The sequence below is a fragment of the Beta vulgaris genome, chromosome 3 (genome assembly GCF_026745355.1).
Source record: "Beta vulgaris subsp. vulgaris cultivar EL10 chromosome 3, EL10.2, whole genome shotgun sequence".
Lineage (NCBI taxonomy): Eukaryota > Viridiplantae > Streptophyta > Magnoliopsida > Caryophyllales > Amaranthaceae > Beta > Beta vulgaris.
This window is the reverse complement of record NC_079204.1, coordinates 9703643-9718146: the sequence shown is the minus strand read 5'-3', so window position 1 is coordinate 9718146 and position 14504 is coordinate 9703643. Positions and strand designations below refer to the sequence as shown.

At 36.0% G+C, this 14504-nt stretch overlaps 1 protein-coding gene and 1 non-coding gene across 2 annotated transcripts; both read right to left on the bottom strand.

Moving 5' to 3' along the window:
- Positions 1-4118: 4118 nt before the first annotated feature.
- Positions 4119-5071, bottom strand: LOC104886768 (protein disulfide isomerase-like 1-6). The gene is made up of 3 exons (XM_048641029.2): positions 4913-5071; positions 4637-4690; positions 4119-4544 (listed from the first exon to the last, which is right to left on the bottom strand). The coding sequence occupies exons 1-3, from the start codon at positions 5027-5029 to the stop codon at positions 4449-4451; spliced, it is 267 nt and encodes an 88-aa protein (XP_048496986.1). The 5' UTR covers positions 5030-5071; the 3' UTR covers positions 4119-4448.
- Positions 5072-5382: 311 nt separating this feature from the next.
- On the bottom strand, positions 5383-6732 carry LOC104900594 (uncharacterized). Its single transcript, XR_008968540.1, has 3 exons — positions 6282-6732; positions 5808-6030; positions 5383-5532 (listed from the first exon to the last, which is right to left on the bottom strand). It is a non-coding gene; the product is annotated as an uncharacterized LOC104900594 (transcript).
- Between the last annotated feature and the right edge of the window lie 7772 nt (positions 6733-14504).

Genomic DNA, 14504 nt, shown 5'->3' with positions numbered 1-14504 from the left:
GGTGGAAAGCTAGTTAATAATGTAATGGTGGACCATATGATAGGGACATGAGAGGGTAAAAAGGGAAAAAAAATATAAATAAGGAATAAAGTAAAAGAGGGAATATATTTTGGAAACGCACTTAAATGAAAAGAGGGAAGATCTTTAGAAAACGGAGGTAGTATTGAAGTTAATATTGTGGGCCGGGACAAGAGAATTACAATGAGTATTACCTAATTGTTTTACAGTCTAGATCAATGCGTACATTTGATCATTAGTTTTTTTTTTTTTGCATAATTATCTCTATTATATAAGGGAAGGGGGGAGCAATGGTGTCCTCTTTTGTAATGCCAATTTTGCCCCCTTCTCTTTCTAAATTACAAAATAGTGTTTGCATTTTTTACTTTGCTAAATTTAAGAGCTATCTATATTTGGCAAACTGTATTCCTCCTTTTTTTCCCTCAAAAAGATGTTACCATATCCAGTTCCCACAGCCACAGTCAAGAAAAAAAATATTTCGTGCCATATATCATACAGGTTGCACGGATTCGATTGTGGGCTTATAACTACACAATACTACGATCTAATAAATTTTTTATAACTCGGAAGAGAAGCTCCAAACAAAAGAGGGAAAAAACTAAAATAAATTTAAAACGGTAATAACTTAATAGGTCATGATTAGATTAACAATATTCGTGCATTTCCAGAATATTATTATGTTCGCAATGACATTTTCTGAAAATTTCAATGATATATAATTTTTTTTTTCTGAAATGTTCAAATTTTGACTCTTATGTCGAATTCTGATTTGAAAAGAAATTCAAGCACGCATCGCGTGCAAAAAATTCTAGTACCTAAAAAATGGATCCAAGCTTATCATACTTAATATTTTAACACATTCATAGTTCTAAGATAATATTATACAAATATTTCAAATTTTTACTTTCAAGAAAATAAATGAATGTGATCTTATAGAAGGAAAAAAGCTTTTTAAATATAACTATCAATGTTGCATTGACTATCGTCAATGCTTGCGAAATTTGAGAATTTTATTTGAACAGATCTAGATAATTTTAGAGTACTTTTACATGTAAGATATAACTATCAATGTCTGCATTGACTATCGTCAATGCTTGCAAAATTTGAGAATTTCATTTGAACAGTTCTAGACAATTTTAAAACTATTGGCTCATGATTCAAATAAAGTTTACTCCCTTCATTCTTCTAAAGTTTTTATCTTTACAAATTTGACATTATTCAAAAGTAAAGATAATCTTATAAATAATTTTTTTTCTAATATATAAGAAAAAACATACTCATGTGAGGTCTTATTTGAATCTTATAAATGTATACATTTAGAATATCAAATTCTACAAAGCGTTTTTTGTGCAACATGCCACACGGAAACCAAACCGTGTGGCCACATTACTATAGCTCTTCCTCCTTCCCCCCAATTTCTCTTCCCCTTAGATTTTTCATTTTCTCTCTCCTCCCACCCAAATTCCTCTTCGATCCTCCTTCCTCCCTCCTTCCTCCTTCCTCCTTCCTCCTTCCTTCTTCCTCCTTCCTCCTTCCTCAGATCTTCGACTTTTTCATCATCAGAAACTCAACCTTTGAGAAGAATGGAGATTGAAGAATTCTTCCACCGACTTGATTCCATATTCGTTCCACCGTCGAATTGATCTCCTAGTCGTGCTCGTACAATTGACGCTTTCTCGCCGCAAATTTTAGGTTTTCCGTCGAAGATTAATGGAATTTCGGTGCCAATTAATGCTTACTCGCCTGAAATTGTAGACATTGTTCCATTTCCGCCGGAATTTGAAGTAATGCCGACATTTTCACAGAAGATTGACGGAATTCCGGTTCCAAATAAAGTTTTCTGGCCAAGAATTCCAGAGGATTGGTTATTGGTTTCCGATTAGTGATTATTCGTCGGAAATCAGTGCAATTCCGGGAATATGACATTGTACAATTGGTTTTGATTCTTAGTAACAATGAAGTACGGGAAACGTTTTCATTCTTGAAACAAGCTTTTCTAAGCTAATGGAGCTTCGAAATGGTTGAGTATGACATTTCACAGCAAAGAAGAGGCACTTGCTGACGATTTAGGATTTGAAGGAGCAAATTTGTTATTTATTATCGGAAGCTTGCGCATGTTCTGTTTTTAGTGTATTGATATGTTACCATCAAGTTCATTTTGGTGACTGCGCATCTGTAATACAAAAGTTAGGAGTATGGTGATGGTAGACACTCGAGGTCTATGATAGTAACTTGTTTCAATTTTTTGTTGTTGATGGTTTTCTCTCTCCTCTGAAAAAGGTTAGTTTTAGATAGAAATGGAGTAAAGGAGAGAGAAGATCTTATCCAACTGAAGAAGATGAAGAAAATAGGATTATCTAATGCTCTGTAAAAATCTGATGAGACTCACAAGTAACTCTTTATAATTATAAAAAGTAACCTCTAATTCATCAGTAAAAGTAACCTTTTATGACACTTACAAGTAAAAGTAACCTCTTATAATTATAAAAAGTAACTCCTATTCACTATAGAAGTAACCCTCTATAATTACAAAAGTAACCCCTCATAATTACAAAAAGTAACGTTCTATTTACTGTAGAAGTAATCCCTATAATTAAAAAGTAACCCCTAATTTTAATAAAAGTAACCCCTTATAATTACAAAAGTAACACCTACTTTTAGTAGAAGTAACTCCTTAATAGTTAACATTACAAAAAGTAACCCCTGGTTATAGTAAAAGTAACCCCTGGTTATAGTAAAAGTAACCCCTAGTTATAGTAAAACTAATCCCCTTACAATTACAAAAAGTAACTTATACTTTCAGTAAAAGTAACCCTTATTTATAATAAAAGTAACCCCTATTCACAAAAAAAGTAACCCCCTTATAGGTACAAAAAGTAGCCTATACTTTCAGTAAAAGTAACCCCTTAGCATTATAAAAAGTAATCCCTAGTGTCAATAAAATAACCCCTTAACATTCGATAAAGTAATCTCTAATTCACTAAAAGTAACACCTTAGCATTGAAAAGCAATGCGTTTTACTTTATATGAATAAATGAGATTACTTTAAAAATATAATGGGGATACTTTTTATGAACTAATTAATGTGTTACTTGTACCTTTCTTATTATTATGATTACTTTCTATAAACCTTTTAAGCTATTATATAATAATTATAGTTACTTTTTGCAAACATATGAGGTTACTCGAACAAATAAATAAGGTTACTTAGACATGTAATTAAGGTTACTTTTATTAACTAATGAGGTTACTTTTATAATATAATGGGTCATTTGAAAAATATATGAGGGTTACTTGTAAAATAAATGGGTTAATTGTATGATAAAATACGGGTACAAATAATAATAGTTACTTATTACGAAGTAATGGATTTCTCCTAAAAAGTAACCTCAAGTTTCAGTAAAAGTAACCCCTTATAATTACAAAAAGTAACATCTACTTTCAATAAAAGTAATCCCTAATTATAGTAAAAAGTAACATACACTTTCAATAAAAGTAACTCCTATTTATAGTAAAAGTAACCCCTAATTATAGTAAATGTAACCCCATATAGTTACAAAAACTAACCTATACTTTTAGTAAAAATAACCTCTTATAATTCCAAAAAGTAACCCCTATTCACTGTAGAAGTAACCCTTTATAGTTACAAAAGTACCTCCTTATAATTACAAAAAGTAACCTCTATAAACTGTAGAAGTAACCCCTTATAATTTAAAAGTAACCCCTTATAATTAAAAAGTAACCCCTAATTTCAATAAAAATAACCCCTTATAATTACAAAAGTAGCACATACTTTTAGTAGAAGTAACTCCTAAATATTACAAAAAAAACTCCTAATTATAGCAAAAGTAACCTCCTTACAGTTACAAAAAGTAACCTATACTTTCAGTAGAAGTAACTTCTAGATATAGTAAAAATAACCCCTAATTATAGCAAAAGTAACCTATACTTTTAGTAAAAGTAACCCACACCAAAATCCCAAACTGAACTGGGCTCTGGTTCGAATAGTATAGTTAGATAACATCTCTAGAGCTTAGAAGATATTCATTTGAATGTAAGAAAGAGTCGAACTCATTGTTATTGATCTGGTGAGGCTAGAGAACAGTACATCAGTAAACATGCACGGGTAATTTGGTAAGTTTACTTGATATGGGCCTCACATCAATTCCTATGAGTAGTTCACACTTACAAATGTAAGGAAAGATGGACCATCTTCAATTGGATCAGGAACCAACATCTTTTTCCCTCTTAAAAAATCAGTCTAAAATTACTGTGGTTTCTATTACAAAATTGGTTTCATAAAGTTAATCTTCTTGGAATCTACACAAATGTTTTCTAAACCTCTTCTTATACTAGTGATTTTGCTGAAGTTAAGATATTTGGCAATGTAAAAACTAGTATACTATTTAACGAAAGAAGGATTCTGCATTCTACAATTCATCTTTATTTGCATGTTCTTCAGCTTTAACATTTTTCTTGGTGAACGCTCCCAAATCCTTCAAACTGGACTTTGTAGGCAATGCAATCTGGAATGAAGAAAGAGCAAACTCAGTCAATAAATGGCAAGTTCGGGTAGTCAGTGACCTATAAATTACAAGACAGAGGAATGTATGTTTACTGGATTTGATTTATCCACTGCTGGATAAAACAGTAGTGTCGGGTAGTCTGTGACCTGCAAATAACAATTACTTAGAATTAACCCAACAAATTTATTTTCGTGATCACCATAATGTAAAAATTTGTTCTAGGACAACCTTTACATAACGGAATGGCCATGTTTTGATTTCATGCATGGCTCTAACAGACATATACATAAACCAATCAATTACGTTCGCTTTACTATGTAGGCATATAAAGTAGTAAGCACCTAGGTGCAAGATTCATGCTTACTAACCTGAAGTTTGGGATGCTCATTTGCAGAAGCATCTATCCTTGCAAAACTTAGACTTTCCAACCCTCTGAAATGTTTCGCCAATTTTTCTACTTGCTTGCTCACAGCATCACAAGTCATGCACCATGGTGTGTAGACCTTAATGTTTTACAACAGCAACAAATAAAGGTAGTAAGAAGAGAAATGAGTTATTGTTGACCTTTTTCAATAATACATCTACTATTTAATCGTTCATGGACATGAAAAATTTTCATTTCCCAAAAGTAAAAAGACCAGGAAGGGGAGAGGTATTAGCCTCATAAAGTAAAATCAAAAGTGAAGTTCATAAAAATTTAGCAAAAGCAATTCAAAGTTGGTGAAGTAACAATGAACAAAAAACAGATCCAAGAGGAAAAAATCCTTATAGTTTTGGGGTCTTGTTATAATCATCTTGTTTTTCACAAAGCAAAACACATAGTGAAAGGGAAACAAAGAAGAAGAGCTTTATAGAAAGAAAGCTTTGCGGGTAAAATCGTAGGAGTGCAGAGGGCATGAATACTAACCTCAAGAAAAACATTATTGGAGTTGCTGAGGACCAGGTCATCAAATGTCTTCCCCACGGCAATCTGGACAGTAGTGTTTTCCTGTAATATTTCAATCTCAACGATTATTAATAAGCAGCTGATAGACTTATTACTATTGTTTCCTAAGACTATTTAGGGCTTTCTATAGGAAATATTTATCTAGCATGGTACACCATAATGTCCTCCCTGCATAGTAACATGGTAAATCAATTCTAGATCAGAAAAGATGCAAATGCACAACTCCTGCAACCTAGATTTACCACCCTTGTTGATTAAATATCAAAAGTAACATCTAAATAACAACATTCAAAATAAAATAGATATAGAAAACTCACATTATCTGGTATACCCTGTGACTTAAAGAACATTGGAACAGTCCCATGCAACAACCCGGAGCAGAACTCCTATAATCATGCAATAACAAGAAAAACAAAGAGTAAGTTAAGCAAATAGTTTGTGGAGTGAATAGCTAGTAGTAGAAGTAGCAAGATGACAACACCTACTTCTATATTTGTAGAGTTGGTTCTGCTCCCAACATATACTTCAAACCTAGGGTTACTAAAAAATCTTACAAAGGTTACAAATAAATTAGCCAAAACAAAAAGAATAACTATCATCAATTTAACTCAAAACCAAAAGAATCAACTAAAATTCAACTAAACCTGCAAGTCCACCAACAATCAACTATAAATTGAAACTCAAAAACTTATAAAATAGAAAAAAAGAAGAAAAAACAATCATAATCAAACAAAATAACCATAATTCCGCAATAAAAACAATGAAAAAAAAATTGAAAAACGCAAAATTACCTTTTGAACCACGACCACCATCACTCGGACTACAAACGCTGCGACCACCATCACTCCGACGACGACGAGATATAGTCTTTACTCTAGCCATAATTCCGCAAATAATTCGAACAACATAAAACTCACGAACGAAAATGAAAACCAAACCCTTGATGATGGAGGTTACGAACTGCCAGAAAAAGAAAGAAAGAAAAAACGGACTGGAGAGAGAAATGGGCTCAACTGGCAGAGAAGAAAAAGAGAGAGAGAAAGAAAGAGAGAGAAATGGGCTAAACTGGCAGAGAAGAAAAACAGAAAGAGATATGGGCTCGCTTGGGGTCGGTTGTATCGCGCAAAGAGAAATGGGCTCAAAAAACGGATTGCTTGCCTTGGAGTCGATTATATCGGGCTTTTATATTAGGTGGCCACACCATTTATTCAAGGTGTGGCCAGCCTCATATAAAAGTTTGTGCAAATTCTATAATTTTTATTAATATATAATTAAAGATAAGGATCATACAAAATGTGCAATGACAAATATAAAAGGTGCATTTGGAAGATTTCTGTGAAACGAATGGAGTATAATATGATATTAAAAATATGATTTGGAATAAGTTTATGACCTGTGTGTTGCACTTTTTTTTGACTTATGACTGACATATATGTAAGACGCTCACTTGACTATTTTTGAAAATATTGTCATGAAATTTCTGATTATGAATTAAAAATATAAGCAGTCATATATACTAGACACTATTACTCTAAATGTGCATAAAGTTGAATCACAATATTTCATCATAGGGAGTACTAATGCGTGGAATGAAGATTTTTATCACTCATCAATATACTAAATGATGTAGTTGGCATTTGGCTATATCATTCATTTATAGAAGAAGATAGTTACTACATAGGCACATACTAAGCTACTACATAATTACATTTATTTAATCACATATCTTCTTTAACTTTTTTTTATTTATAGCAATATTCAAATCACTCTTTCTATTATATATTGTCCTACTTATTTATATCGATATTATTATTTAATATGAAATGTAGATTTACACTCCTACTAAATTCACATTGCTTAGATAATCTCCATTCCACAAAAGACACTACAAATTAATTGCACAAATTGTTATTTCCACCACAACATAATTTTCTTTTGTCTTCTTTTTAGTTGCTTTTAGTTTTTTTTCAAAAATTTTCTTTGCTTAACTTTGCCAGCCTTTTCTACCTCTTTCATTATCTATCTTTTTTTTTTCCAAGATATATCTAGATTTTCTAAGTGTTTATTAGAAACAATAAATGACAAAAATAATAAGCTTGCGCACAATGAAGTTGAAGGAAAAATATATAGTATATTACATCGTGCCTTATCAAAATAAATAAAATAATGAACCTACAATTACTTTTCGTCTAACGTCGGAGGAGAAGAGTGGCAAATATTATGTTATAAAAATGCTACATATTTCATGTTGTGAGGTATATTAGGTTGAATGTAATTTTACGCTTATGCAGTGAGTAGTGGTAAGCTATGGTATTATGCCTATTTATATTTGTAATATTGTACATAGCATAATTTTTATTAAAATCCGTAAAATAAGGTTGATTAACAATTAAAAGTTCAAAAATAAAGGTTGGTTGAGATTTTAAAATCCTTTTCATAAATGACGTTTTTGTATCAATCGAGTTAATCTAATTGGCAATGATTTAGTATTGATTATGACATAAAGATTTGATGATAGTAATTGCCAAAATTATAAGCATAATTCACGGCACTACCATAATTTTGGCTGATTTTTTCATAATTTTTTTATTTATAATTTGTATTGCCATGTGGATACCTTATGGAAGAGTTATTAGTTAATCATCAATGCTCTATAATTACTTGACGATTGTAATCATGCCACATAAGATTTATCATTTTGCTTTATATAATACTATAAATAATACTATAGATTAAAGATGGTTCCATTAGTGACTTCCAAGTAAGATTCATATGCCGTATGCCTTTACCTTTACCTTTCCAAGTCTCAGAACGAAAAAGTGGTGTTAGACTACTGTATAATCAGTACGAAACTTCCACCACTATTACTACGTCATTTCCCCTTTGCCCCTTTTTTCATCTAATTATCTTGAATTGAAGATATGGGTGTGTGACTTCTTATGAGATTTCAAAAATTGTGTTCAAACCTTAGCTAAATATAATCTTCTTTTCAAAGACATTTAAACATCCATTATTAGCATAGATTATATTGAAATTAAACAAACGTAATTTTTTTGTAGCCTAATCACTCATAGGCGGTCTACTTTTATATTAAAATTATACCGTCTCTTTTAATAATTTTTGTTTACTACTCTCTAGTCTCTACATCCTAAAATATAGTTTTTGTTTCTTTTTGCACAGTCTCCAAAACTACCTTTGACCTATTATATATTCTATTTTATATTAGTAAAGAAATTATAAAAAATTGATATTATGAATGTACACTTTGAGATAATCTAACAAGACCCCAGATGAATATGTTTTCTTGTATACATTAATGAGAAAATTGGACTAAAATTTTTAAAATTTGACTCCCAAAATAAGAACAGGAATTATATTTTACTCCCTCCGTCCCACAATATAGTTTTCATTCCCATTTTGGGTGTCCCAAAATTCCCATTTCCATATTTAATTCCACATTTTTTCATAATTTGTGTAGAAAAATCGTGTCCCATCATTTATTTGCTTCTTGAATTTTTTTTTTTCTTTGTTTATTCATCCAAAATGTTATAATTAATGCTTTTTCACCAATTATTCTCCATTCTCTCTCCTAAAATCATCTTTTTCTATACAACATTTATTTAAATAAACAAAAAATCTTTACTATCCCTCTTAGATTCTACTTGCATAAATTACTGTGAAAAAAGGGAAATGAGAATTATATTTTGGGACGGAGGAAGTAGAAGAGTAATATTTCTCTAGTCTCCAGTCAATTATTGATTCAATAGGGGGAAAATGAATAGGTCGAGAAAATGGGGCCGAAAATAGGCATAATCTCATCATATACCGAGAAAGTATACTCCTATATTCAATATGGGGCATTGACTGCTATAACCCCTGGACGAGAACTACAAGGCGAAATAAAGGAGCTTGTGCCGAGGAGTCGGGAGAGTGCTGGGGAGAAGGCAATGTCTGATGAGGTGGGAGGCGAAAAGGAGCAGGTGTGGGAAGAGGGATCACTAAATGAAGGTGTGTGGAGGGAGGGGACAGAGGAAGAGATAGATAGAGGTGTGGGGACTAAGATGCTGCGACAGAAGCAGGACGAAGGAAAAAGTAAGGGTAAGAGTGTGGAGGCAGGTGGGGGCATAGAAACTGTCGAAGATACGGGGACAGAAGTGAGTGTGCTGGGACTGGAAGCTACGGCTTATAAGGGGGAGGAAGGGGGAGTTGGGTTGACTAAAGATATGGTTGACCCTTCATCTGGGGCAGCAGATGGAGGGAGGAAGAAAGGGCGAAAGTGGAAAAAGATAGCAAGGGATTATGGGGATGTTATGGATGGAGTTGAACTCGATTACGAACTTCTTGAACCAGGAAATAAACGGGGAAGAGAGGAGTCTCAAGGCGAGTTTCTGGAGTTGGGGGACGCAAAGAAGAGTAGGAATATGGAACTAATATCTGGATAGCGTGAGGCGGGATCTGCAGAGGAGCAGACCCGCCCAGCCCAATGAGTCTTTTATGCTGGAACCGCCGAGGGATGGGCAACCCTTGGTCAGTTCGTAGACTCCGTAAATGGAGTCGTGAAGTTGCCCCCGACTTGATCTTTTTGTCGGAAACTATGGTAGATAAAGATAGGGTGGAGAGCCTTAAAGCTTCGATTAACTGCTCGAACGCGTTTGGTGTTTCAAGCCAAGGCCGCTCTGGGGGTCTTTGTGTGTTCTGGAGGGAGGAAAAAATAAGTTTTACACTAGTTTCTTTCTCTCAACATCATATATGTGGTGATGTGGTGACAAATAATGGTGTGGAGTGGAGATTTGTTGGGATTTATGGATGGGCGGAGGGGTCAATGAAACATCATACATGGACCCTTATTCGTCACTTATGTGCGGAAACGGAGCTTCCTATTATTCTGGGTGGTGATTTTAACGAAATTATATCATATGATGAAAAGGAAGGGGGAGCGCTATCGGAGAGGAGAGAAATTGCACATTTTCGAGAAGTGTTGGATTCATGCAGGTTACGTGACCTTGGATATGAGGGACAATGGTGGACGTGGGAACGGGGGAAATCAACTGACACAAGGGTGAAAGAAAGGTTAGATCGTTTTGTGGCGACGTCTAACTGGGTGGACTTGTTTCCTCGGGCTACAGTGTCCCACTTGCTACGATATAAGTCGGACCATTGCCCGATTGTTGTGCGGTTGGTGCCTAAGCCGAAGCCACAAGGAGCTGGGCGAAGAGGGATCAAATTTGAAACAACATGGTTGTAGGAAGAGGGATGCAAGCGAGTGGTTAAGGAGGAATGGGAGAAGGCAGCTGGGAGGACGGTGGTGGAGAGAATTGAGAAGGTTGCCGGGGGGTTAGTGCGGTGGAGTGGAAAGAGCTTGCACAATCTGACGAAGCAAGTAGAGAAGGCCGAAGGAGCTCTTAAAAAGGCGCAACAAAGAAGAATTTCGCAGGAAAGTTGTGAGGAGTGCAACAACCTTGAGATGAAGCTAGATGATCTTATTAGCAAGCAGGAGGCCTATTGGTACTTGCGGTCGAGGGTAGCAGAGGTTAGGGATGGTGATAAAAATACTAGCTATTTTCACCATAAGACCTCACAACGACGGTCTCGAAATAAGATGAAGGGTTTGTACGACGGAGAGGGTGTATGGCAGGAGGATGATGACAAATTGGAAGAGGTGGTGGCGGATTATTATAGTAAGCTTTTCACTTCGACGGTGCCTACGGCCTCTGAAATGCAGCATGTACTACAACATATGGGGAGTACTGTATCACACGATATGAATGTAGAGCTGATGAAACCGTACTCGAAAACTGAAATCTTTGAGGCGCTCCAACAAATGCACCCATGTAAAGCTCCCGGCCCTAATGGTATGCATGCACATTTCTTTCAAAATTTTGGCATATTGTAGGGGATGATGTGTCTCAGTTTGTTATTGATATTCTACATGGCTCTGTAATCCCTGAGTATGTGAACAAGACTAACATTGTCATGATTCCCAAAGTAAAAGATCCCACTGAGGTAGCTCAATATAGGCCTATCAGCCTATGTAATGTGGTGTATAAATTAGTTTCCAAAGCTATTGTTATCAGACTAAAAAATATTCTCCCTGGCCCGGTATCTGAAAATCAAAGTGCTTTTGTCCCTGGAAGGCAAATTACTGATAATGCGCTAATAGATATGGAGCTTTTTCACACTATGAAATATAGGGACAAATGCCGCAGAGGTGTGATTGCTATGAAACTTGACATGAGCAAGGCCTATGATAGGGTGGAGTGGGGTTTCCTTCGGAAACTGTTGTTGGCAATGGGGTTTGATGGTAGGTGGGTGAATCTAATAATGAACTGTGTTTCATCTGTGACTTATTCTTTTGTGATAAATGGTCGAGTAAAAGGAGCTGTGAAACCTTCCCGGGGACTAAGGCAGGGGGACCCCCTATCCCCCTACCTGTTTATACTGGTAGCAGATGCTTTTTCTCGTATGCTACTTAATGCAAATCAGGAAAAAAGGATTCATGGCGCAAAGGCAAGTCGGGGTGGGCCGGAGATTTCTCACCTTCTTTTTGCAGACGACAGTCTACTTTTTGCAAGAGCTAACCGACAGGAATGCTTAGAAATAGTTGATTTATTCAACAAATATGAAGCAGCATCTGGGCAGAAAATCAATTATGATAAGTCGGAAGTTTCTTTCAGTAAAGGGGTTAGGACTGAACAAAAAGAAGAATTGATGAGTCTTTTGCAGATGAGACGAGTGGATAGACATGAGAAGTATCTGGGTATTCATACTGTGGTAGGGAGATCAAAGAAAGCAGTGTTTGGTGCTCTTTTGGATAGAATTTGGAAGAAATTGCAGGGCTGAAAGGAAAAGTTGTTATCACGAGCAGGAAAAGAGGTTCTGTTGAAATCTGTGATACAGGCAATGCCTACTTATCTGATGGGAATTTATAAGTTCCCAAGCTGGGTGACACATACTATCTCTTCGGCTATGGCAAGATTTTTCTGGGGCCAAACGGAAGGAAGGAGACGGGTTCATTGGAGAAGTTGGAAAACAATGTGTGAGCTCAAATGTCTGGGTGGGCTTGGGTTCAAGGATCTAGAGGTTTTTAATGATGCATTACTTGGGAGACAAGCTTGGAGGATTATGAAGGGTGAAAATTCGCTACTTGGAAAGGTAATGAAGGCAAAGTATTATCATGGAGGTACTTATCTTGATGCACAACTTGGATATTCACCTAGCTTTTCATGGAAAGGCATTTGGAGTGTGAAGGCTCTTATTAAGGAAGGAATGATATGGCGTGTGGGATCCGGTGCGAACGTGAACATATGGGGAGACCCATGGGTTGCCGATGAAGAAGGGCGATTTATCTTGATCCCTAGGGTGGAGGAAGTTCAGAAGGTTCAAGACTTAATGCTCCCTGGGTCTTATACGTGGAACATCGAGCTCCTATTTCGTTTTTTCAGTGAACGTGATACAAAATGCATTCTTGCTCTCCCCTTGAGTGAACGAATCACGGAGGATATGATCACCTGGGCATTTACAAAAGATGGGGATTATTCGGTTAAAACGGCTTATATGCTCGAGAAGAGGTTTAACCTGGATGAATTTCACGAGGCTTGGATGACGTTGTGGAAGGTGGAAGCGTCCCCAAAGGTGCGGCTGTTTCTGTGGCGTCTTTGTATGGATACGCTACCCACTCGAGCGCTGCTACATTATCGACATATGATGGATAATCATCAATGTCCATGGTGCGGGGAGGAGGAGACAACAGCGCATGCTTTGTTTCTATGTTCTCGGGTCACGGAGTTATGGGAAGAGAGTGGCTGTGCGCAAATGATTGAAGGTGTTGCACAAAAACAAATGAAGGAGGTAGTGGCGAGCTGGGCTAAAACCGAAAAAAAGCTTCAAAGGAAAGCTGTGACTTTAGCGTGGTGCATTTGGATGGAGCGAAATGCGAAGGTTTTCAATAATGCGCAGTCACCCAACGCAATGATTCTAGCAAGAGTGCAGCGAGCCATAGAGGAGCACGATAAATATGCCGAGCGTATATATGGAGTGAGAAGGGGAGGTGGTTTGGAGAGTGCTAAACATTGGAAGGCTCCGTCGAGAGGGGTGATAAAACTGAATTGTGATGCTTCCCTAGCTAGTGAAGGATGGGTGGGCATGGGAGTGCTTGCTAGGGACTGTGATGGACGAGTGTTATTCGCAGCCTCGAGGCGAGTACGAGCTCATTGGCCGGTGGAAATAGCTGAAGGTAAGGCGCTGCTTATGGCAGTTAGATTGGCAAAACGATTTGGTTATGATAATGTTGTGTTGGAATCGGATAGCAAAGTGCTCATATCGCGCCTCTCAAAAGCCATGGTCTACTACTCGGATTTGGATGCTGTCTTGGAGGATATTCTCATGTCTAGTAGTTGTTTTAATTCTTTGCTTTGGTCTCATGTTAAAAGGGATGGCAATGTTGTAGCTCATCACCTGGCTAAGATAGTACCTTTTGGTGTAGAACAAATATTTTTTTTTTGATCCATATGAGCCACGAAGGCGGTACAAAGTACAAAGAAGGGGAAGGGGGATTCGAACCTGTGACCTATCGTTCACAATACCTCAATCTTAACCACTAGGTCAAGACATCCTTGGTGGTGTAGAACAAATATGGGAGAACCACAGTCCTGTTGAGGTTGAGCCCTATGTTTTTATGGATTTTCTGTCCAAAGATGAATGAGAATGGTGCTATCTTTTCCCCTCAAAAAAAAAATATTCAATATGGGGCGACTTTTCCCATATCATTTACTTAATATGATTAAATGTAGCTCAAATATGATTTAATAGCTAACTGATATGATATAAGATTTCCACTAACAAGCACCAAAAAAATGAAAAAAAAAAATTATAATTTTTTAATATTACTTTTGTCATAAAAATTACATAAATGTCATGATATTGGCTCATATCGGGTATGGGAATATGATTGGTCTCATATGCCAAACCAAAATGCACGAAATTACTTATTAAAGAAGTAAACGCCAGTCAACTAC

Coding starts and splice junctions, on each gene's coding strand:
- LOC104886768 (XM_048641029.2), bottom strand. CDS start 5,029: ATGACTTGTGATGCTGTGAGCAAGCAAGTAGAAAAATTGGCGAAACAT. Junction 4,691..4,912: donor ATGAGCATCCCAAACTTCAG/GTTAGTAAGCAT, acceptor TGTTATTTGCAG/GTCACAGACTACCCGACACT. Junction 4,545..4,636: donor CAGTGGATAAATCAAATCCA/GTAAACATACAT, acceptor TCTTCATTCCAG/ATTGCATTGCCTACAAAGTC.